At 39.6% G+C, this 23999-nt stretch overlaps 1 protein-coding gene across 3 annotated transcripts; it reads right to left on the bottom strand.

Annotated features, from left to right (window-relative positions):
* Positions 1 to 1036: 1036 nt before the first annotated feature.
* On the bottom strand, positions 1037 to 23238 carry lmtk2 (lemur tyrosine kinase 2). 3 transcript variants are annotated; one of them, XM_067477986.1, is made up of 15 exons: positions 22952 to 23238; positions 22711 to 22859; positions 16003 to 16136; positions 15759 to 15912; positions 15396 to 15472; positions 15124 to 15242; positions 14782 to 14869; positions 11381 to 11511; positions 9233 to 9317; positions 8231 to 8352; positions 7356 to 7505; positions 4229 to 7241; positions 3994 to 4126; positions 3658 to 3912; positions 1037 to 3245 (listed from the first exon to the last, which is right to left on the bottom strand). In XM_067477986.1, the coding sequence occupies exons 2-15, from the start codon at positions 22811 to 22813 to the stop codon at positions 3217 to 3219; spliced, it is 4593 nt and encodes a 1530-aa protein (XP_067334087.1). In that variant the 5' UTR covers positions 22814 to 22859; positions 22952 to 23238; the 3' UTR covers positions 1037 to 3216. The 3 variants fall into 3 exon arrangements, with proteins under 3 accessions (XP_067334087.1, XP_067334086.1, XP_067334088.1); XM_067477985.1 differs by having other exon boundaries at positions 22711 to 23238; XM_067477987.1 differs by having other exon boundaries at positions 1037 to 3241; positions 3654 to 3912; positions 22711 to 23238.
* Positions 23239 to 23999: the final 761 nt, after the last annotated feature.

Consider the following 23999-nt stretch of genomic DNA (forward strand, 5'->3'; position numbering starts at 1 on the left):
AGTATGTATATTTTTAAAAGCATTTCCTTTTAAAAATACTTAGTTTTTGAGAAATAATTAATCCATGTAATACTGAAATATTTCTGTAACAATTTTTGCACTAACTGCCACTTACTATACATTGACACCAGTGTCTCCTATGTCACTTTAAAGCCAATTCCCAGTGTATGTACAATGGACGTTTTCAAATTTGTGTAGACAAAAAAGGCTTGTGAAGATCCAAATAAAACAGTTGAGTGGAGGTGGCCTTTGGTATAGCAGGAGGTTTGTACTATACCCATTTAAATGAGAACAAAACTAATAGAAGTAGTTGGCAATAAGCAGTTGTTCTTCAAAGGTCCAATAGTAGTTTCCTTTTCAGCAGTTCCATGGGCTCCTAAGAAGACGTGTTGCATACTGGTGTACAAAATGCATTAGGACCGTACACTGCTGCCACCTTCTAACACTGTCTATGACAGCTCTCCTCAGAATTAGCTGCATTAACGGGTGTTGCTTTAAACTAAACTAATTTGTCGCTGTCATTCCACAGACGAGGTTCGAGCATCCGCAGTTTAGTGGCCACAGTATAAGAAAATGCAGACTTGGAGGTTGTGGGGCAACGTTGTTAAAAATAAAGGGAATCAAGAAATATGTGGACTGGTGTTTCAGGCTGAGGTGTTTTTCTTTGGACAACGGATGTTTAAGGCACAGACAAGGTAACGCAGCCTGTGGTAGTCAATAGTGGCTTTATGTTCATACGGTCCCTGGTGTGCAGGTCTTTCCTTATTGCACCCTGTTATTTAAGTCCAAGAGAACAACATGCATCAATGTTCAGAACTCTCTAAACAATAGTTGCAAAAAGCTGCTCCTCTAATTCTCACAGCAAACCTGAGACCCTATTAGTGCCCCTACACCTGCCCATTGCTTCAACATTTAGAAAAGTGGAGACTGGCTCCTACAGCTAAACTACCCCACCTACCTACATCTAGTGATACCAGGTGTCAGTCCGGAGGCCCCGTCTAACCTACAGCAGAAAGTAACACGATTCAAACTGTAATTAGAAGTTCGTTTGTATTTATTTTCATATTAAACAGTGTAATTAAACATTTCATTTATTCAATTACACTAAGCATGATCAATATGAAGTAAAAATATTTTAAAATCTACAAGTTTAAAGGACAGAACAAATTCACACCTGCTTTAGTGTCTTAAGTTAACTGCTTTTTAGCTGACTGATATGTTCCTCTGATCGACTTAGCTTTAAATTACAAAATCAAACCTCCTTCCTGTATCAGTTATATCATTTCCCATTTACAGACCAAAAAACAAAAACCATGTATATACACATCATTACAGTTCAACATTAAGTTACATATCTCAAATGTGCAAGATTAAGCAAATGTATACTGTAGTGAAATAAAACAAATTTTCCTTAAATAAATGTTCAAGTTTAACTGAAGCACAGGCTGCTGGTTTTAACAGAGGTTAACATTGTCTAAGGTACAGTGCCTTCTGTATGGGGAGGAAAGATGGACATCTAGTACAGGTGAAGTATAGCATGTTTACCAGTGATGAAGTCTTTAAGGTATTAGAGTCATTAAAAGGAAATAACCATATGGCAACTGTATGAGCTACAGTTTCAGATAACTGTTATAGCTGTACATGAAAAACATGATACACCGATAACCCCCAACCCACTACAGCAGCAGAGAAATGAAATGTTCAAACTGCAGCTGGACAACGGGTCCTTAAGGAAGAGAAATACCATCTGAAAAGGTTAAGTTTGACACAAAAATAATTCCATTCAGGACACTGACGTCGATAGGAGCAGCAGTGATTTTTGTTCTAGTAGTGATTTTCCTTTCTTTTAAACATCTATAACGTCCCTGCACATTACCAAAGAAGCACCGCCATGTTAACCGGCCATCCTGTGAGCCTGCAAATCATTGCTTGATTAAGAATTTAAAATAAAACAAACAAAAAAAAAAAAATCATTGCACATTTGCTTACAACAGCTCAATACATTTTCTTCATTCTGACATTTAAAAATAAAATCTCCCAACTTTTTACAGAATCTCACTAAATGTGTGATTAGACATTTTGTAATAGTAATAAATGGAGGTGTGCATCTGTCTTCATACCATAAACAGGCACTATAATAAGACTCAGTTCCAATCAACCTGCTGCACATTTCAGACCATACAATAACACATTACAAAATGAATTACTAGTGTTTAAGCTTTTCCTCTAATTTGTCTTTCATTTGGTTCCTTCTGTAAGGATCAATAGGACAATCCTTGTATACAGCGCCTGCGATTTTTACTGAGATGTCTCAAATATGAAACTACTTAATGCAAATGTTCCAAAACATAAATAAAGGAACAGACAGTGTATAACCCTTGAAGATGAAGAATTGCAAGTTATCCAATCATCCTATGCATGAATAGTGCTTCCTAAATTACAACCCTTCAAAAATGCTGCTACAGAAATATGCCACACAGTTGCTCTCCAGCTAGGAGCCTGTGAATACACCAAACATGAAATTACAAAGTTACCCAAAAAAATAAAATAAAATTTAAAAAAAAATTAAAAATAATAAAAATTACTTGAAAAAAAAAAAGAAAAATAAAGGCAACCACTGAAATAACCGCACAGCACGAAGGAGCAAAATTAACAATATTACAGAAAAAGCTTGGATTTTCAGTTTTAGATGTGCTGAAATAAAAGAGCTTATTCCTATTTGAATGTAGTGATCATTTACAGGCCTTGTGAGATAAACTCATAAATTTAGTACGAAGTCTTTTTTTATTATTTGGTGATGTAAAGTCCTGGAAAAGGAGTGCACTTAGACACACAAAAAAACAAAAGCAGCCAAAGAGTTGGAATGCGCTTGATGAGTCTTTAAAGCAAACATTTAGAACCTAGGCCCTGTTTTTACTTGTTTCTTTTTTCCAAAGTGGAATTGCATTGAACAGAAATCACACACGTGGATGTAGATGGAGAGGTGATGTGGCTCAGACCGGGACAGGGCCTAGTCTTACTTATTTGCTCAGAGTCAGTTTACAGCCTTTGTTCTCATGGCCACCTCCATGAAGAATAGTTCTGCCTGAGAAGCATCCACAGTTTGCCACACAAACCGCGTCATCTGTCCTTATTCGGACGTTCTCCATTCCTGAAAAGTGCGAGTGTAGATTGATTTCTCAATAGTGGGTCGATAAAGTCCCTTCATTTTTCACACTAGTCTTTCTCTCCATCTTCACTGCTTCCTGAAGTGAACAAAGAGGGAAGACAAGAGTTTAACTGTGTTTCATAATTTACATGCATAGAAAAATTTTATACTCATAGAAAAAAAAACAATCAACTATGCATATTTGTTTTTCTGGGGAGAGAACTGGTTCAATATTTTAATTTAAGGCAAGCAACAGGAGCAAGCAACTGGTCTGGTAACAAAATCCACCTACTCGCATCATTACTACCATTCATTAACTTGCAGAATCTGCAGACTTCAACCAATGCTAAGCTCAGCTAACCAGCTGCCAGCTTCATTTTAAACACGTAGCAATGATTTTCAAATCCATGATCAACAAAGCAACTAAATGTATTTCCCAAAATGCTGTTACTCATTTAAGCCTGTGCAAAATCCCATCCCGATTTAGTTTGCCTGCATGCTCGACTTGCCTCCTTGTTCGATGTCGGAGTCGGTAAGATGTGTAAGGGAGAAGCTAGCAATGCTGGCAGGGGAGATGGAAAAACGGGAGTAGTTTGAGGAGCTAGTCCAGCTGGGCTCTAGTACACGCCCTGCTGCAGGGGGCGGAGAGGAAAAGCGAGATGCTGCAGATGAGGACACAGCCTTCAATACTGGGTCTTTATCTGTATTGGGCATGAAGGCAGTTGCAGAGGAAGAGAAGTCATCATCCCATTCAAAACCACCGCCTGTTGGGAGCCATTGAATAAGTCAAGACATGTGATGGTAAAGGCCACTAGCTGCATTCATTTGGTGACTTTTAGTGTTACCTTCTTCATCTGTGGAGCTTTCAGAGTTAGTAAATCTGTTTAGGTAGCCTGCAGGGCCAACTGGACTGTTCAACTCGGGTACCTGACCGTTTGAGCCTGAGGAGTGGTCACCAAGTTCCTTGGTGGGAGTCTCCTAAATTTGAATGCATTGAATATTATTAGAAAGAGAATCAAACCATGTCTAAATAGTTGCAAATATAAAACACACCCTGAACCTATACAGACAATACTTTACCTGGTCAAACAGGTAGACAGTGACATCATCAAAGAAGGACACGCCTCTTCTGGATTTATCTGCATTACACCTTGGAGGAAGCGGGGAAGACGATGCCTCGATGTTCAAGGTGCTGGGTTTTAACAAGCTTTTCAGGTTCTTTGCACTACTGTCATCTGAGACAATAAGTGGAACTGTATGCACCGTGTCATCCTCGCTTTCAGAGCTGGAGCCGTGTAGTTGGTACGCACGAACGTCATCATCAGAGTCCTCGCTGTTCTCATCCTCCTCATCCGCATCAACGCCATCCTCCTGTCCGTCTAAAGCCAAGCCGTCCCGCCTCCCCAAGTAACGCCCCTCCATATCTGGCTCTTTTATTTTATGAGCATCAGTAGCGTAGGTCCTGGTTAATTTAGTGTGAATGGCACTCTCTGGTGCCAGCTTGGACAGGGTTGCAGAAGCAAGTGGAGTTTCTGGATCTTCCAGCAGGTCTGGCTGATCAGGAGATGTTAGATCTTTGAAAACATCAGATTTGTTTTTGTCTCCATTATTAGTGTTGACCACATCCGCCTCACACATCTCTGTGACTTCTGAATCTTCATCAAGTGTGTGTGCTTCAGCAGCTAAAGAAGAGTCCTGCAATGAAATCAAATCATCTACAGCTTTCTTTTCGTTGACTTTCATTGCCAGACCACCAGAGGGCTCACCAACCTCGTCATGAGAGGGGCTCAGCCATGAGACTTCAACAGAATCTCCTGTAATTACTTCTTCAGACTTCTTCTCAGGCTCTGATTCATTGTCTGAGAAATAAGCAGAATCACGGTAATTACTACCCAAGAGAGGTTCCTCAGGGGGATCTGCATGATCAGCCGGTTGGCCTTCACCGTGATCCTCATTCTGAGTATCCAGTACACCGTCCACTTCAGAAATTATTATTTCTGGTGGAACCAGATTTGTGGCAGCTGTGGACACTTCCATCACTTCTGTTTTGGCAACACTCACACCGTTTTTTACAGGAGACTGGTCTTTGACATTAGGCTGAAAATTCCACTCAGGTGACTCTAGATTCTCTGTTTCATAACCACTGTCTGAGATTTTATATGGAGGCTGAAGTTTGTGTTGAGCTATTGGGGCATTCAGCTCTTCTCCCTGGTCTCCAAATCTGTGGATGTCAAGGGAGTCTAAAGAGTCCGGTGTCTCAGCTGAATTATCTACAGTTGGTACAGTGGTGCACATACTGTCTTCCAGTAAGCTGTCCTGGCTGATCTGGTCCAAAGATGGGCCAGACACTAGCAGAGAAGACCTCACATGAGGACCCCCATTAGTATCCATATAGGATTCTTCCTGGTCGAACAGTGTTGTTTCCAGTTCTATATCTGCATCCTCAGTAAGTTCACTCAACAAATCATTACTTGTTAAGTCTTCCTCGTGTCTGTTGTCTAAGATATGGACTTGTGGTTTTTCAGGCATTTTACTTCCTATGAGCTGAGCACCATCCTTTGAGGTTCCAAGGTCATCATCAAGGCTGGGAATTTTGGCATTTGTGCACAATGAGTCTGTAGTGGCAATTTCAGAGACTGCAGGGTTCTGAGCATCAGTCTGACTAATGATAACCTCAAACCTCTCCGAGTTAGAATCAAAACCAGAGTCGATACCTCTGTTCGAGGACTGCCGCGTATCAAGGTCTTCAGCGGTAGTTGAACTATTTCTAACTGGCAGCTGGTTGCTTGTGGTATTTTCTGTGACCACTGTGATGGAAGGCACTGGTATTTCATTATCTATCAGAGACTGACATAACTCCCCCAAACTGGTACTTGGGGAGAATAAAAGTTCTTGTCTTGAGGATATGCTACGTGCTGCAGATTTTGAGTCCGTATTTAAGCTGCCTAAAGTATCAAGGTTGTCCCAAGAACTCATTTTGAATGTTTCTTCTGGTTCATGGGCTATACCAGGTAAAAGAAAATTCTGCTGCGGGCTTGAGAAACTAGATCCATCTTTTATCAAGTTCTGGTCTTTGAGAAACAAAAAGTTGTCATTGAGTTTTTCAGTGTTCAGAAGCCTCATCACATCTGTGTTCTCCCCTTCCACTTTCACATGATCAACTAGGTGAGGGGCTTCTGAACAATCCCCTAAAAAAGACTCCCCATAATGTTTATCTGTAGCTGCCTGCTGGCGTTCTAAAGGTGCGCCTTCAAGGAAAGGGTTCCCATTGCGCTCTGGAAGCTCCATAAAACTTTGTCTCCAAGAAGGGGAGTCCCCTTGTTTTGATGCTCCATCTGTGAAAATATTGGCGTGGTATGGGCTGTCATTTTCAAGAGATGACCAAATGTGACTGTCTGGTAAATAGGAATCCTTGGAGTCAATACTTTGGTGGAAAAAATCTGCATCTGTGCTGGACTCATCAAGACGGACATCTTGGAGAACCACAAAGTCTTGCTGTCCTGAAATAAAGTCTATGTCTTGTCCACTATTTCCATCCCCAACAGTGCTCTCCCCTTGTTCTTCTAGTTGTATGTAATATTCATTTACATTACATGGCTTTTGTGCGTCGAACACTGGTACAATCCCAGGTATTCCTGGTGGAGTGTTACTGCTTTCTGTGCCAGCTGCTCTGGCTACAGGATCAGGGAAATGGGCCTGTATATCTTCAGTGGAAACGGGAAAAAACATGCTGTGGTAGTTCAAAGTTGTGTCCATGCCTGAGCGGCTGTGGTTACCTTCATAGTGGTCATGTTTAGCTGCCTCCCAAACATACTCAAAGCTGAGACCTTTGCTAGTTTCAGTGACAGTAAGAATTTCATCAATCTCTTGTCGCAGGGCATCATCGGCAAACTGATCCAAGATTGGGAAAGAGGAGTGGCTGACAGTGGTCTGCCGGGTGGCAGGGTTTGGCTTAAGGGCATCCCAGCGTTGTTCAAAGTCTTCCTCTATGTCTTTCTGGCCTTGCATGCGCAGGTAAATGAGCAAACGGTGCACTTCCTCTGCTGTGGCCCGCTTGTCGGGAGACAACCAGCAAAACTGCAGGATCTCATACCTGCAGGTACAGAGAAAAGACTCATCAACTTAACACAAGTAAAATCATACAGAGATTAAAACTTAAATATTCCATAATATAATTTGTTCTAATACACATGATCTAAATACTCACCATCTGTCAGAATAAGGCAACTCTAGCTGTGGCTTAAAGAGTTTTACTTGTTGCTCCTTGATCACGTGATTTAGAACTTCTCGGTCAGACAGATGTGGGTACGGCTGATCAGTGTTCTCAAAGAGCTCCCACAAAGTGACCCCCAAGGCCCTACAGACAAGTGAAGATAAAACAAGGGTTGGAATTTCCTGCAGGACAACAACTATGTTGGAAAACAGAGTTCAGCAAATGATCTTAACCTCTTGACCCAAAGCCATGAACTTCACCAGATGAGCTATGAACAAAAGAGATCTAATTCACTTCATACATAACTTACTCTTTACATGAAGAATTATGTCAACTGAACATCAAAGTATATTTATTCAGGAGGGAATCTGGCTCTTTTAACTAGAACTATCTTGCATAAATTTACGTCCAGAAAGCATTTGGGCAATGAGTCGTGATGTCAAGGAGGGGCTGAGAAGACACTACAATGTAGAGAGATGCTAAGTTGGTGCGGTGTCAGTGTTTTATCCGTGTTTTGGACTTCAGTCGGTTTGTTTAAAATTTAAAAGCTCTGGTATTAGCAGAAATGACTAAAGGGCAATTTGCTTTGGCGTTTATGTTTATTTTATTAACAGTGACATAAACCATCAGTCACAACATTAATATACCACCTGGTGATTTAATCTAGTGAACAGGGACTCGCATGGGCCCTCTTTTTCATTATGATGTGATCCCAGCTAAAATATATGTTATACCTAACTATAATCAGTACAATAACAATGATTAAGGCAGAAAAAGTCCTAATGAACATAAAGTAGAGATGTTAACTTTAAAATAAAACTAAATTAGATTCACTTCAATACAAGTTATAGCTGCAGTCTTGCTCATACCACACATTGCCAGGCTTAGTCTGCTCCATAGTAATCACACCCCCATGGCGTTCGCCCACCAGCTCAGGAGCCAACCAGCGAAGGGGAGCAAACACATCATCCTCTGTGATGATGTAGTCCTCCTATAGTAACATTGAGTGAGTAAATAAATAAAATACCATAAAAGAGTAAGTAAGTTTGCAGTATGTAAGTAAGTCATGGAATCAAATTTTATAAATGCATTAACATTCTAGGAAATGTATGAATTAAAAGTCCTCAAATCTCATTTACCCACTCTTTTTTTTTTTTTTTTTTGAATATACCAGAAACAGATTTACAGTTGACCTCATCTTATTGGTATGAAATCTGGATCAGCAGTATTTAAAGAATGCAGCAGACAGAAGTGCTTTAGAACATATGCAATGTGTCAAGTTGCAAAAAGACAATTTTAAATCTTTAGTTGAGAAGGCAAGTGATCAACTGGCAAACTGCAATCTGCAGAGCCTACAATGAAAAACATGCATCATCTGTGATCTAGTGGAAACATTGAACTACAACGAGAACATTTGACAGTAAAACAACTACAATATATTACTTTGTAGATTGAGTCATGAAAAAACTTTGATTACAGAGTACATTTCTCTCTTACTCCATACTTCAGATGCCACTGTAAATTCAAGCTTGACTAAAGATGTAGGAAGTATGGACTTAAATTTTAAGCATCGTAGCATTTCCATTGAAGCATTTGTTCGACCCAATTTCTTAGAAAACGGATTTTTAGCAGCTATGCCTTTATCCACAAGTTAACACTTTTTTTGAATTACAAAAAAAAAGGTAAGATAACTGATAATCTACATCAGTAAATTCTAACACTGACATTTAGGAGCAAATCTAAAACTGTCAGTTTAATGCATCTGTGTAAATAGGTAGCGCTGTTGACACAAGTAAAAATATAAAAAGATCCACAAAATGAAATTAACTCAACTCTGCAGAGAACTGAAATTGAACAAGGTTTTGGCTTACTTTGTATCTGTAGGGTCCAATTCCATAGTCTCCCACTTTGACAGTAAGATCTGCAGTCAGGTAGCAGTTTCTCAGAGCCAAATCACTGAGAGCATAGAGAAAAACCACCAGTGTGGATTAGATACTTTACAAACTACACCAAAAGATTCGTAAATAAAAAGATTTCCAAATGATAAAACTCACAGGCAGATTTGTAATTATTCCTTGATAGGATACAAATATTCAACTGATGCTTGTTCTTCACAATTTTATTTACCCTGTGCATTGTGATTTATGTTTAAAAAAAGCAAAAACCAGATTGAGGGAATCGTAGAAAGAGCAACAAGAATCCACCATCTACACTTACAGTGCAAAAATCAAACACAGGGGACCATAGAAAAGGGATCATAAATGACTTTGGCAACTACAAGAAACTAGCACACTGGCTTCTGTCATCTGCTTGTGGTCTTCACCCCAGATCAACAATCATACGGGGGCTATTCCTGACCTGTGCATGCAGCAGTAGGATACAGTTTCCTGAGGGAAACGCATGGTGTGCAAACTTTTTGTGATTTGCCAGGAGAGGTCGTAACATGAGGCTGTCCCTACACATTAGGCAGACATATGGCGGGTGGCTCATTCGCCCCAAATCAAGAGGCAGCCTTTACTTGTGCCTTCTGCCCTGCAGCAGTACCTGTGCAAGGCCCTTTAGATCATTTAACGACAAACAACTCTGACAGCAGTTTTCTTGCATGCACACAGCCCCTCTACTGTCAGATCTAGTGAAACCTCTGTAAGACAAAGCGAGATTTATTTTAAACTCTCCTTACTCTGCTGCTAACAGACAGTACAGTAACACGAGCAACATTTGAACCCTACAAGGCAAAAACATGGCATCGGTTCAGCTTGGTGTCATTTCATTTAAGCCAGTTGTAATCCTTTTCATTACTTAAAAAAAAAGGTCAATTTGTAAAATTCTAAATAACGCTAGGGTTAAAAATATGCCAATTACCATTAATCTCTAAACTTATATTTTTTATTAAGTTTATATACTTTACATAGTTGTCAATAAATAATAATTGTTAGTTGCAGTTCCAGCACTATTCTCACCCTTGCACTGCAAAGCTGAAGTTTCAGCTTTGGAAACCACACAGCACTTGACTTTAGGGTTTTGTGTTTGTGGTGCTGCAACATCAAGACCCTTTCATCCCACTCTGCCAGCATGTGGCTATACTTAAAGTCACTCAGTTTGTAATGTTTTGATTTATTTATTATTTTTTGTGGTTGAAAGTGCCACATAAATATTTGTACGATTATAAATTCAATTAGTCCACACAGAGGGAAGCTTGTTGAACTTCCTTTGGGTTGTAACAAGGATTAAAACACAACGCCCAATATGAGGCTATCCTTTTACATGTGAAGAGCAGAATCATCATATCCTTCTGGCAAGAGACAGCTGACACTGTGGCAATGCATGGGAGCTGTGTAATTGGAACCGTCTGAGCCTATTCTGAGCATGCAAAATAAAGCTGATGAGCCGAGCATCGTATGTTAACCCCAAGCCACATGTTCCTAACACCCCCGTACTCTGCTGGCTGCTAGTAACCAGACATCCTGTACTCGCTGGGGTAAAAATGAAAATGAAACAGAGCCTCTCCGCTCTACGCACCTTTTTTGGAAAATACTGGTAATGGCTGGACAGTAAGGACTAAAGTAAAACTTAACAGCTGGCTTAAGTCTTAAGAAAGGTTTGTGAATTCTGTCATTGCAATGTGATATTAGATACTCAGCCAAATTACTATTTATGCAACATATAATAAAAGAATGCAATAGGCTGCCATAGTCTTTAAAGTCTTTACACCAAACTAAAATTAATTAAAAATAGAGAAAAGCTAATTACATTATAATTACCCCCTATACGTTCTCTATTATAAATAACAGAAATAAATGTGTAAAGATAACCTCATTTAATAAATTAACCCAGGGACAAAAATTCTGGCCCAATGAATAGTTTGAAGCATCTGTAACGACAATGGTTATGTATCTTGCGTTCTCCTGAACAGCGGCTGAATTCTTTAACAGACATAGCAATATTAAAAACACAGCACTTAGCCTAGAGGATCTAAAACCGGTGACCTTGCTTTGGTGTTGCAATTCTTAAGTTGCTACCTGTGCAGGAAGTTATGTTTATGAAGGTGAGTGACACCAGCAGCAATTTCACACGCCATCTTCTGCAGCTGCAGCAACTCAGCATTTCTGAACATCCAGTCCTGCTGAGACAGATAGCCCCGCAAATCCCCCTGCAAACACACAGACACCTTTATTAGTTTGATATCGTTAAATATAAAAACTTTTACAGAGCCTTACTTATTTGTAATACTGTAATAAGAGGAAAGGAACAAGTCGTTCTAGTTAAATGCATTGTGTATGGCCTGCCTCACAGGGGCAGCAGACAATTCTGTTCCTGTCTCCTCAGCGCTTCTCACTGCTGATGTGTGAGAGAACCAAATAAGGGTAACGCTGTTTAATGGACCTCTATGCTGTGTCATAGGGATTTATAAATAAAAGAGTCCAGGTCAGGTCAGTGAAATAAACTGCGCCTATGTCCAGTTAGTTTTCTGAGTTCATGAGTGCTGGGGAGTGAAGAGAGGAAGTGGAATGAGACACTATGAGCATTAATTACAGATCTAACAAACCCAGTGAACAAACACAGGCTTAAATTTCTCCTAGTTCATGTATGAATGACCTTACACAGATAAAAATGTCAGAATAAGGGCAAATTAAAAAAACAAATAACCAGTATCTCTCTGGGTTACCATAATATGCACCCACCTGAGATACAATAACGTTCCTACAAAGCTGAGGAACAAAGAAAACTGTGTAAACAGTGTATTGACCATTTTGATCACTATTAGCTACAACCTGCTCCTTTCTGGATTTCTCTAAGAGAAATCTGTGGGACGCTTTTCCCCCATCGCTTGTATCTTTCAAAACAATGTGGATAATTTGTTACTATAAACACAAGCCATGTGGTTAGGAACAAATCCAAGACTGCGAGCGAGTTTATTGAGGTCTCAAAATGCAAAAATACTCTAAGCTGTTGAAATAAATACAAATTTTGCTCCCAAGTTAATTCTATTCACAATTCTTGTGAAGGAAACCAGTCACCAGAACAAAAAACAAGCATGACTTACATATTCCTGTGCCATAGCAGTCAAAGGACTATCTGGGGAATAAAGGGTTACTTTAAAAAAATCTGAAGGATTCAGATTTTTAATTAACTAGCGCGACCACTGAAGTTTCATATGAGTTTGTGGTGAACTTAAAAGTCAATTTATTCCATGGAAAGTGGGCTATAAACTGTGGGCTTAATTTGTACAGTTTTGTTATGTGCAACATTACTGCACCACCAACAGTGTCTGTCGGATTTAGAGTGACCATCATTACAGCACTCGCAGAAGAGCTAAATATGCTCAAGGACACAGTACAGTCAGTAAAATATACCATAAAAAGAGCTTCTATCCCCCTTTGAGGAGAGTGGCTTTAATGACCACAATAAATAAAAAAGACCAACAACGTATGAAAGCCAAACGTCAATTGGCCCATGTCCAAGACCCTGAACCAGAGAAGGGTCTGACTAACGTCCTGGCCCTGCACCAGGGAGGAGATTCATGCATCAGAAGCTGTCACTCACACTATGGTATGTGACATTCTGTAGCGCCTGCACCAATTGCTTGATGTATTTAATGTCCAAAATGCTTTGAGTCAGGGTTACCAAGCACGGTTGATATAGGACAGCAAAACCACTATCAATCACCAGGCTGTCGTAGGGAACATCACAGTCTATTGACTTTTTGGGATTCACCTTCTCCACTGTGCAGCTGCAGTGTCATTATTTCATGTTTCAACAACTAGAGGAGGATTGCCTTGGCCCGAAGTAGCAAGAGGCCACAGAACAGTGGCTTTTACTTATAATACAACCAAAATTCTAAACTAAGTGCTTTTTTTTCTACATTACCAGAAATTTATTTTTTCATGTTCTATGTGCAGGCAGTACATCTGGAACTTGTATATTCCAAAAGAAAAAACACAAGATTGTCAAGTGTAAGACAAGATTCCACTTGGATGAAGTCCTAAAAATTCTTTTCTGGCGACAGGATAACGAGCATAGACATCACTCAGTTGTGCTACCCTGGCACATTATCACCTTCAACAAACAGGCCCTACTCTTCATCATGCCATCCTCCCTAATGATTTGCACACACTTGCAATAAGTCATTCACCTTGACTCATTTCCATGTCCTGTCAGAGAGATTATTCGAGCTTTCCAGGAAAGACAACAATGCCAGGACACCGTCCAGGCCTGGGTTTCTGACCATATGGAAACCCAACCAGATTATACAGTGTGTGGCAGTAGGAGGTAAACTGGGTTCTTTTGGGCAGGTTACCAGGTCGGGTTAAAATGCGAGCACACCCAAATAGCAGAAATATTACGTTTTTCCCCACAAGCAACTAAAATGTGGCCTAATACCAGAGGACTGCAAATAAAAATTCTATGCAACCACACTTCAGTCATGTCCAACTATACAACATAATATCGAGATTTAAATACAAGAGATGAATGAGATGATTCCCTTTAATAACACTGCAAAGTCAAACTTTATAGCTCTGGCTCTGCCAACTTATTCGTGGTTAACAAGAGAAGGGCATTCTGTATTCTGGCAGTAAGTAGGGGGACCTCTGCCTGTTCTTTACACACAGATACACTTGATAGTGTACAGCTGCCAGAATATGACAGAGACACCTGTTTAACAGTAAAGATGAAAAAAAAAAAAAGTATAGTTATTTTTGAAACTGGGTTTTGTTAGTTCAAACTGTTTTTTATAAGTTGACTTAATTCTATCATGAGGTTTAAGTTCAAACCTTGAAACGCTCACAATTAGTAATTATTGGAAAGCCTTGAAATGTGTAGTGTTTGTAATAAAGCCTATAATAAAAACAGCTAGGAACTGCATTTCTGATTTAAGAGTTTGTTCTATAAGTCAAAGAAAGACACCATGGATGATATTATCAGGTACCATTAAAAGCTTCTTGGAGGCATTGCCTGGCACTTTATAGGGTTCTTTACGAACAGCTTGGTTTACTTTATTCTGAACTTAAAGGTTTTCGGCGTGCACGAGGTGCAACCATAAAAAAAATGCACAAACACAGCAACTGGTGCAGCTGACACCAGAGGAGTATAAATGGAGTCTGTTGCTTTACTGGGCTACGTAGGTTTTGAGAAGTCCCAGGCTTAAACTAGCAACTCAGCTTCTGCAAGAGGAGGGGAGTTGAGGAGGAAGGAGAGGAGTGGTGAGGGCTCCCTGGGCTCATGGCCCAGCCTACCCAGAATAGATGAACGGTGATAAATAAGATGCCGTGACAGAGTCTGAGTCACTTTAACATGTTAAAATGAACAGAATTTGGGACAGCAAGCTGTCTGTCTGAATGGTCAACAGGCAGGTGAACTACGACCCTTCTGCAAGACAGAGACTGTATCTTCAACTTATTTTAAATAGGTGGTCACTTACCATTTCACAGTACTCGAAAACAAGCAGGAAGGGAATGGCCTCAACACACTGACCAAGACACTGGAGGATGTTTGGGTGCTGCAGCACTCTGTGAAGATGAAATAAAATAAAGGGCTACTGAAACCAAGGTTAAATAGAAGAGAAATAACCTTTAAAACAATACTCTTAAATAATATCTGAGATTTTACAGTAGATTACGTCTGATGCAGTGTGTAAGAGGAAAGGTAGAGGGTGCTGCTAACATTACACTGATGTAACAAAGCTAATAAGTAAATAAGGTAAAAATAAATCCAGCGGATGAAAAATTTAATGTATCTTGCGTAATTTAATGAATAAATTTACCTGTATGGATCTGCTTGCTGCAGAAAATCATTCTGCTCCTTGGCACTCGCATTAGCTTTCAACTCTTTTACAACCACTCGTGCTCCGCCTGGATCTGTGTAGATTTCACTCAGAAGGACCTGATAATACATTAGAATTATTCAACATTATAGAATAAAAACATACAAGATACCCATTCAGTGTTTCAGTATTTAGAATGAATCGACCAAAATTATTTATTTTTTTATATATAAACAATGAACAATTTGTACGTTAGAGAAAACCAGTGTTACCTGGCCAAACCAGCCATTACCGATCTCTTGGATGTAACTCAGACTGTGACGTGCAACCTGGAAGCCTGTAGACCCTTCTGTAAAACCAAACAGAAAATAATGTTCATCAATTAAAAGTTTTTCCTAAATATGTATTATTTAAAGAAATGTAAATGTTCACAATTATAATTTTAGGATTTAACAAAGAAACACTAGAAGAGTAAAATGGTTGAAAATGACAAAAAAAAGTACCATCAATCTGTCATTTATATGAGGACGTACAGTACCTGTTATTTAAATGTATATTAGATTAAAATGAATGAATATGACATGTTTTGATACAGAGTCTAAATCTGTGAGCCTGCAAATGTACGTGTGTCTGACCAGTGTTGTGTGCAGGAGGCTGGAGGTGTGGAGGTCCAGGGAGGGCCACAGGGGACACAGCGAGGGTGTACACCTCGGCCGGAGACTGCATAGATGGTGTGTCCTCTGCTGGCGGAGTGAAGTCAATCTCATCGTCAAAGTGATCCTCAAATTCCTGTGTGAGAAAAAAATTAATAAAACAGAGGTGGGATATTACTGAGACCAAACCAGATTGTTCTGGCTAACTGCCTGCCAGGAGTCTTACCTTAAAGTCGATCTCCCTTTCCTTGCAGCAGGTCACACAGTTCAATAGCAGCACCACCATGGCCACAAGCACCATTAGTGACACCACTAGGGACAGGTAGAGATGTAACGACAAAGTGTCCGCTGTGCTTCCACCTGAAATGAATCAATGAATCAACAATGCTGATTCAATCACATTGGCAGTCTTGGAACAATCATTTTAATGCTTGCTGTGTAACATTGTTTTTCTTCCCCCGTAGATCCACCCAGAAAATAGGTACATTTAAAGGATGCTATCACTGATTTTGCACTTGCTTCTTTTGGTTCTAGTTTGGGTAGTACATGTACATAAATGCCATTAAGCTTCCCTATATCAGAATATCTCTCTACTTATATCCCTCTACCTTCAGTTCAGATTATGTCATCTTGTTGCTCATACTATGAAGTTCGTGATGTCAAACTGCTTTTCCAGGACTCCTCCAGATGACTTCATCTGAGCTCTCAATGATAAAAAGCTCCTCTGGGTGATTTCATCTGGAGGGGTTTTTCCAGCTGGAATCATGGAAATACTTTAATGGAGGAAAGTCCGAGGGAGGTTTAACCCAAGTTTGAAGTTGAAAATTGGTCGCCTGTTAAGCTTGGCACAAACATTCTGTAGTTTTCTTGTATTCAATCTTCAAGGTTATTGCTGTATTTCTGCAGTGAGATGACATGCGAGGCTGCAACACATGACATGCATCATTGCAAATTGTAGTCAAAACTTTTTTTCCCCTAATGTTTAAAACATTTGCAAACATGTCATGACAATAACTGTGACAGTTGAATGCATAAACCCCAACATCCATCCCTCATCAGCATTCCAGACAGTTTTCAGGGGTTCCCACTGGTTGATAAGCAGCTGATGGTCAAAAGGTGGTGACAGCAGCTTTGTGTGTGGGGCTACACCATTGAGGATGCTGCTACCCCAACAGTTCGAGTGTCAGGACTGACAGAAGCCTTGAAACCCACCTATGGTGCTGCTCAGCTGCTGCTCTCTCACTAAACCAATGCCAACCAGCATTTACATAGCAGAAGCTTATGCAGCTTTCCATTTAATTGAAATCAATTAATGCGAGTAAAATCTTTATCTTAGAGAATGCTTCACATACAAAATATGTCAACTACAGAAATGTATTCCTACATTTTCAGAGATAAAAGTAGATAAAGTGCTACTATACAAATAAAAATGGGCACAAAAATACTGATTTATAACTGGAATTTTCATAACCACTGCAGAACCTGTAAATCATTACTATAGCCTTGTATGAAGCATATGTTCACCATAGATCCAACATTGATGATCTGGTGTTTAAAGGCTGCTTCACTGGTATGCATCTTGTCATACTAAAATAAGCTCCACACTTTGTTGGCTGCAAGTGTGAGCCACTGTCAGCAAACAGTCAGATCAAATTGAAGCCAATCCCCCCGCCTCCCCCCTCCACTTGCTGCTTTAACAATCTTTTATAGATAGGACTTTATTCTTGCTTAATGCAAGTGCATTTTTTGTTTACTTGTTCGATAGTAACTTTAAATCTTGTATTGTTATAAAGGAAGTAAACCAAAGCCCACTAAGTTATACCTCCACATGGAATGATGAGTGAAGTGAGGATCTGTGTGACACATTCTCCCTCCTGTGTTTATTCTGTCTCCCACTGATCATAGCTTGTCAGGTGCATGCTGTCTGCTAGAGGGAGAAACAACACCCACTGAGTCTCCTTCTGCTGAACTACAAAATTCCTGACAGCTAAAATCAGGTACTGAGTACATTTAGACTACAATCCTGTTTCCGCATATGTTTTTCACAACAGCACATGAACTATGGATGGTGTGGGCTTATCTAAATAATTACATGTCCCTGGACAAAACCTAACCCACAATACCAAAAGAAATGTATTCTGTTTGGCATGTCTGTGAATGACATAGCCTACTGTATATGAAAATACAGGTGGGTGCCATCATTAAACTGTGTTAGTGAAGACTAATGTGTGTGCCTTTCGCCTTGTTGTAGTTGAGTTGGAGATAGTAAAACGAAGGATCAACTTGCAAGTAGAGAAACTGGGATGTGTGCCACACTCCTTACCAAATAAAGGCTGGACATTTGTTTGCCAACAAAAAGGAGAAACATGAACAGATTTCACTGTTGTGGGAATTCTTTGGCATTTTAATGTGTGAATCCTCTTGGACTTGAAAAGCTAGTGAGGACGCAAGCAGTTTTCACACCGAAACAGTTGTTTCAAGATTTATCCACATGAGCATTGCCTAAAAACAAAAGACTGCAACATTTTTATAGGGTCATGTGGGGTTAACTTCAGCTGGATTCTGACCTCAGTACCATAGGTCTTGTGAGCAACTTAATTATCTTTATTAACCTGCCAAGGTGTGCTACCCTTTCCCAAAATGCTCTGAATAAAATATCCTCCATTTAAATAAACCTGAGAGTGAGTATGAACTTGCAGAGGGTAAAGTTAGTCCACAGGCTGAGAAGTGATATCTCCTACTGGCAGAGCCAGAGCTCCTACCATCAGGTCCGGTCTGATGAAGTAGTTATGTACACAGACAGCACAGCCCATCAGCAGAGGACATGAGCAGCAATCACTTAAGATTCCCTGGGGAGCATTAGGTATGACACGAGACGTCAGCCATGATTGAGATTCATTTCATCTTTGACACAGAACACCAAGCCATTACAGACAAAAATAAACACAACTGCTTAATCTGTTCTCTTTACTTGTGATCAAAATAAAATTCTTTCATGCGCCCCGCCTAAATGTGCAAGTGCATTGGGTTTTGCTTAATGCACTTAAGACATACTGAACCATGGCCTCAAAACAGACAAAAATACAAAAATGTGAATTAAACACTGATTATTTAAACATTACTAAGTGATATCTACAGGATTCCTTCCCTGCACTTCCCCGTCTGTGCTAAAGACTGCAATAGAGAAAGTGCCTGCAGTGAAATATTGATGAGAAGAGATTTTAAAGATTAAATGGGTCCACAGTCCAGACACATACCACGTAAATGTAGATCTAAATGGAGTTTGTGTACTTAAAACTGTACAGTGCCTCCTGCCCTGTAATTTATCACTGACATTATAGTCTATTATTTTTTGGTGTGGCTGTGACTGGAAGTGAACTGACAGCCCAACCAGACTAAATCTGGTTAACAGGCACTAATTAAAACCACTGAGAGCACAAAATTTAAATGGAGGATGAAATATGTGAAATTCCCTCATACATGACACTTTAGTCAAACAATAACACACAACTCGATACAAAAAAAAACTAAAACACAGACAAGTTGATAAATGAGAGACATTTATGTAAAGCTCCATTTAGGCATTATTCATCCCTTTTATGTCAGTGGTGTCAGTCAGCTTAAGAGAGCTCAAAGTACTTGAGGCTTAAGTAAACATTAAATCTCTTTAAAGATGAACAGCAAACAAAATTCATTGCGAGCACTCATGTACTGTTCCTATGTCATTCAACAGCTTATGCCTGCTCTGTATCAAATCTAGTTAGGTACCACCATGGCCTTGTAGTGTAACAGGGAAATCCCTGACTGGGGTCTTGAACTATAGAAGGATTCAAAGAAAATAGAAGGACTGTCCCATCGTGATTGAAATATATACGTTTCATAACACACATTAGACTGAGTTGAATTTACAGCATCATGAACCCAAGAGCGAGTTAATGATAAACCAGACCTTGATAGCCCTGTTCCAGTCAGCACTAAAATATCTCACTTGGAGCTACTTTTCACCAAAATTTCTCCGTATATAATTGGAACTTTCAAAGCAGTAATGGTCATTAGCATGAGCAGCTCATGAGAGAGTATCAAACATTAGAAGTGTCTTGAATAACATCAAAGCTCAACTTCACACTGCTCTGGTGAAAAACATTGGGCTATAATTGCAGGCAGCTTTCTGATACAAACACCCCCCATCTGGTTCAGTGAAGCAACAGGGTTCCAGGTAGTGCAGGACACCCATAGAGCCCACAACAGCAGTCACTTAAAGAAAGCAGGAGCTGGGTCACGGAAACGCTACATGGAATCGCTTGTCCTCAGTTAGGACTTATCTGAGTCATGGGTTTATATCATGACTTGGCAGGCCCCACTAAATGACTCGACTGGTTTTGGGATCAATATGGCAGGGAGCTGCCAGGTCTTATTTTGGTTGTCTGCACATTTCAGTTGGCATTTACATAGAGGAGGTGCTGACCCATTTTTGCAGATTTCACTCACCATTGTGCACGTCGGGGCTCTGAGTTACATACAGGATGGAGAACGGCAATGTCTGGCTGAAATGGAGGAGTACGGCTACTAACACAGCACTGAAGTTCATTGATCAAAAATATATTTGCTATGCTTATAGCAAGGGGGCTCAATCCAGTTATCTGGTCCCAAAACAGACCCAAATCCTTTAATGTTACGCATCTGCATTTAGCTATACTGATGATGTATTTATATGTATCCAGTGTACAGTTAGGGTATTGAGCTACTTAGTCCAAATACTGGAGGGCCAGGTCTTTTGGGATTACATTTCTGATAGGATATAAATGAAGAAACCCTTAATACTGGTTCCTAGAGTAAAGATGTAACAGTCTGATGGCTTTTTCTGGAGCTACAGAAACAGAGACTGTTTAACAACCACCTTACTTACTTAAACCAAAAAAATAAAAATTACTACTGGATTTAATTATTAGTGACAGCTGAAACGACCTGCTGCTTGAGACTTATGGTATTTAACTTATAACAGATATGTGTTCACATTCACAAGCTTTATTTTTTATTCTCCATTGCAGAAAAGCATTTTACTGTAGAGTCTGGTATGAAGGAGAGCAGCAGCACTGCAAAACTAGCAGGTTGAGACAGAGAAAACTCATTAGGCTTCCAGTAGGCTAATGTATAGATAGGATTTGAATCAGCATTATATCTCTAGGTAAAAAGCAGGACACCTCTGACCTGTGGCTGCCATGGTAGATCCCCATTAGATTAAAACTGGGCATTTATATTTATATTGTAAATACCCAGTTTTATTCAAATGTTAAAACTAAAGAAAACTATACCATAATGAGGGGACAGCATATGTATACAGTCTCTGTTTGGTGTAAAATATGACACATGAATGAAGCAACTAGAATGGAGAAAAGCGGCTCAAGGTGAAGACTTGTTTCTCTCTGATGCCCCTGACAAAAACATAAAGCAAAGGGTGGTTTGTGCCAGCAGAATCCCCCTGTAGCCCAGGGTGGTCGTCACTGATCACTGATCAGTGTAGAAGGTTAAGGCCAATGGCCACACTGACTAGCACACTAGACATCACCTGGCTGTTACTACAGTAACTTGCCAATCTACCATTACCAATGTTTCATGTGTGCAAACAGAACACATGAGCTTGTGACTAGTTCTGAAGCTTACGCATGCACAATCCATAACCTAAATCAACCAAGCCTTACAGTACTAAAGTTCAAAGACTGGTCATTTAAAATTGAGGCAAAGGACAGATTTGTTATGTTATGATGTTATAATTGTTCTTGATATGTAATAAGAGCATTCTCGTATTGCAACTTTCTTGTATGCTGTAATATGATTAAGAGATCAACATTGGTGGTAATCATTGACTGGTCCCGATAAGATTGGAATGTGTCAAACATTATCATCCCTCATCTCTCCAGAAGTAGCAGGTTATACCAAGGTCACAGTCAGTGACTTTAGATCGCTTATTTGTGTGTGTGTGTGTGTGTGTGTGTGTGTGTGTGTGTGTGTGTCTGTGTGTCTGTGTGTCTGTGTGTGTGCGTATACATACACACATATATTCTTGTTTCTGAATGCTGTCCTGGGCAAGATATGTAATTTATTTTATATATCACAAGGGGAAATGACAAAACTGGCAAGCTGGATTTTTCTATGAATACCTAAACTTTAACTCACCCCAAACACAATCCAAAGACATGTGACCCAAACAAAGTGCATCAATGGTATTTTACGCAGGTAGGTCAACATTCGTCTGTTGTCCTATAAACTTAGTTATGGCAGAAAGGTTAACATCACTGTACCTGTAGGTACAACAGGCTGTACTAGATTCAGTATTCAGATTCAGTAAAATTCGTGCTACCTGCAAACAGATTTCTGTTGTAATATCAATCACAATTACACTAGACTGGTTTAATAGGAGTTTTCAGAGCAGTGTTACAGGAAAGCTCTATTGTTTTTGTTTGCCTGTTTGCTGCTGGATTCAGGCTATTTCCTTTCGGTGTCATTTGAGAGGATATTAAATATCATATATTAGAGCACTGACTGTAAATTGTACAAAGATGCAATAACATGCATGAGGAACGTTCATTTATTTGTCAAGACCCGAAGTAAAACATTATGAATTGAACGCGATAATGGAAGTCGTGTCGACAACACGCTTCCATTATTCCGAAAAACCTTTGGACAACAAAGAAAAAAACAATTACTGATCTGTAAACTACGTGACCAAACCGACAAGGCAGTACAGCGTCAGGAACCATCAGTGCTTAGCAGGAAAACACCGCCTGACTGTGTTGTTAGCTTTTACCTGCTATTTAGCAACAGCTATATTAGCTAACACACACATCTGCTACCTGAGCAGGTGGACAGATGGGAACAGTACTGAGAAAACAAACAATAACCTAGCTGTGTAACAGCTTGCAGTAAAATGTCTCACCTGATTTGTCAGAATACTGAAGAGGTGCACCTTCAATCAGCCAAAACGCCGACATAAAGATCCCACTGGCCAGCAACAAAACATACCCATGACGGCTCTCCATCTTCCTGGGTTAGCTAACAAAATGTCAGCTAATTGGAATCGTCGTTCTAAACAACAAACGGCCGATACTTTGATAAATAATGTGCTTTAATCATTGAGAATTAGTGTCAATGTATGCTACACAAACAAGCATATTTACTATATGTTAGCGACTTGCTAATAGCCTGCTATCTAGCTTCAGCTAGCATGACAATGCTAACAGTTTTAGCTGACGACAGCAAACACCGCTATGAATTGTAGTGTTCCGTTGTCCGACGAGACAAACGGCGCGATCGCCGTTCACGAACTATCATATTTGTTGTATTTATTTTAGTGTTATTTAAATGAAAACAATGAAATTAAATTAATCAACACCCCTGACTAACAGAAAACACATTTCCTCCAAAGCGCCATGTTCCTGCACAACGTCACATCGCGGAATGAGGAAATAATTCGCAAGAAAATAAGCCAATCACAGCGAATAAAATCTTCACGTCGAATGCACAGAGCCAATAAAATTCGAGCTTTATTATCAGTCATGTAAATCCAGTGGTTTGTATCACCGCCGAAGAAAAGATTTTACATCCAGTCATTCACCAACCATGTGAGCCACGCAATGCTGAATAAGGACAATCCGTCTGTATTAAGTTTGTTTCTGCATTTACGGCCAACCATAAAGCGCCAGCATTTTTGGACTGGGTAATTTGCGACTGACGCGGGCTTAAGAATGACTTCTTGTAGGCTTTTCCCATTTTCTTTATAGTGACTTATTATTGTTCAATGTCAGATTGACTGGGAAACTGGTTGGGATATTTCCAATTGTTTATTAATAATTATTAGTAAATATTAATTCACAGCAAAGCAAACGTAAAAAATCAAACTCTATATTAATCTCAGCCTGAAATGCTGTTGAACAGATGTCGTGATTCCAAATAAAAACAACCATACCTCTATATACCCGTTTTTTGCTCACATAATTTCCTCACTATCTGATGAATTGTCTAAATAAAGAAATAAATAAAGTAGCACATTTCATTATTCTAATGATCTGTGCATTTCAACAAGACAAACCCAGGTTTCCCCTTTGGCTTTCAAATCTGTTTACACCCTCTTGTCAGTAAACTTTTTAAGAAAAATAACTGGCATAATTAATACTTACATTAAGAATGCATATTTGATATCACTTCCATTTATATTAAAAAACGTTT

Source organism: Channa argus, chromosome 15, assembly GCF_033026475.1.
Source record: "Channa argus isolate prfri chromosome 15, Channa argus male v1.0, whole genome shotgun sequence".
Lineage (NCBI taxonomy): Eukaryota > Metazoa > Chordata > Actinopteri > Anabantiformes > Channidae > Channa > Channa argus.

Excerpts from the sequence above, each read along its gene's own strand:
- lmtk2 (XM_067477986.1), bottom strand. The coding sequence starts at position 22,813 with ATGGAGAGCCGTCATGGGTATGTTTTGTTGCTGGCCAGTGGGATCTTT. Across the intron at positions 15,913-16,002 it reads AAAGGGAGATCGACTTTAAG|GAATTTGAGGATCACTTTGA; the intron begins GTAAGACTCCTG and ends TTTCTCACACAG. Across the intron at positions 7,242-7,355 it reads TTGCCTTATTCTGACAGATG|GTATGAGATCCTGCAGTTTT; the intron begins GTGAGTATTTAG and ends CTGTACCTGCAG.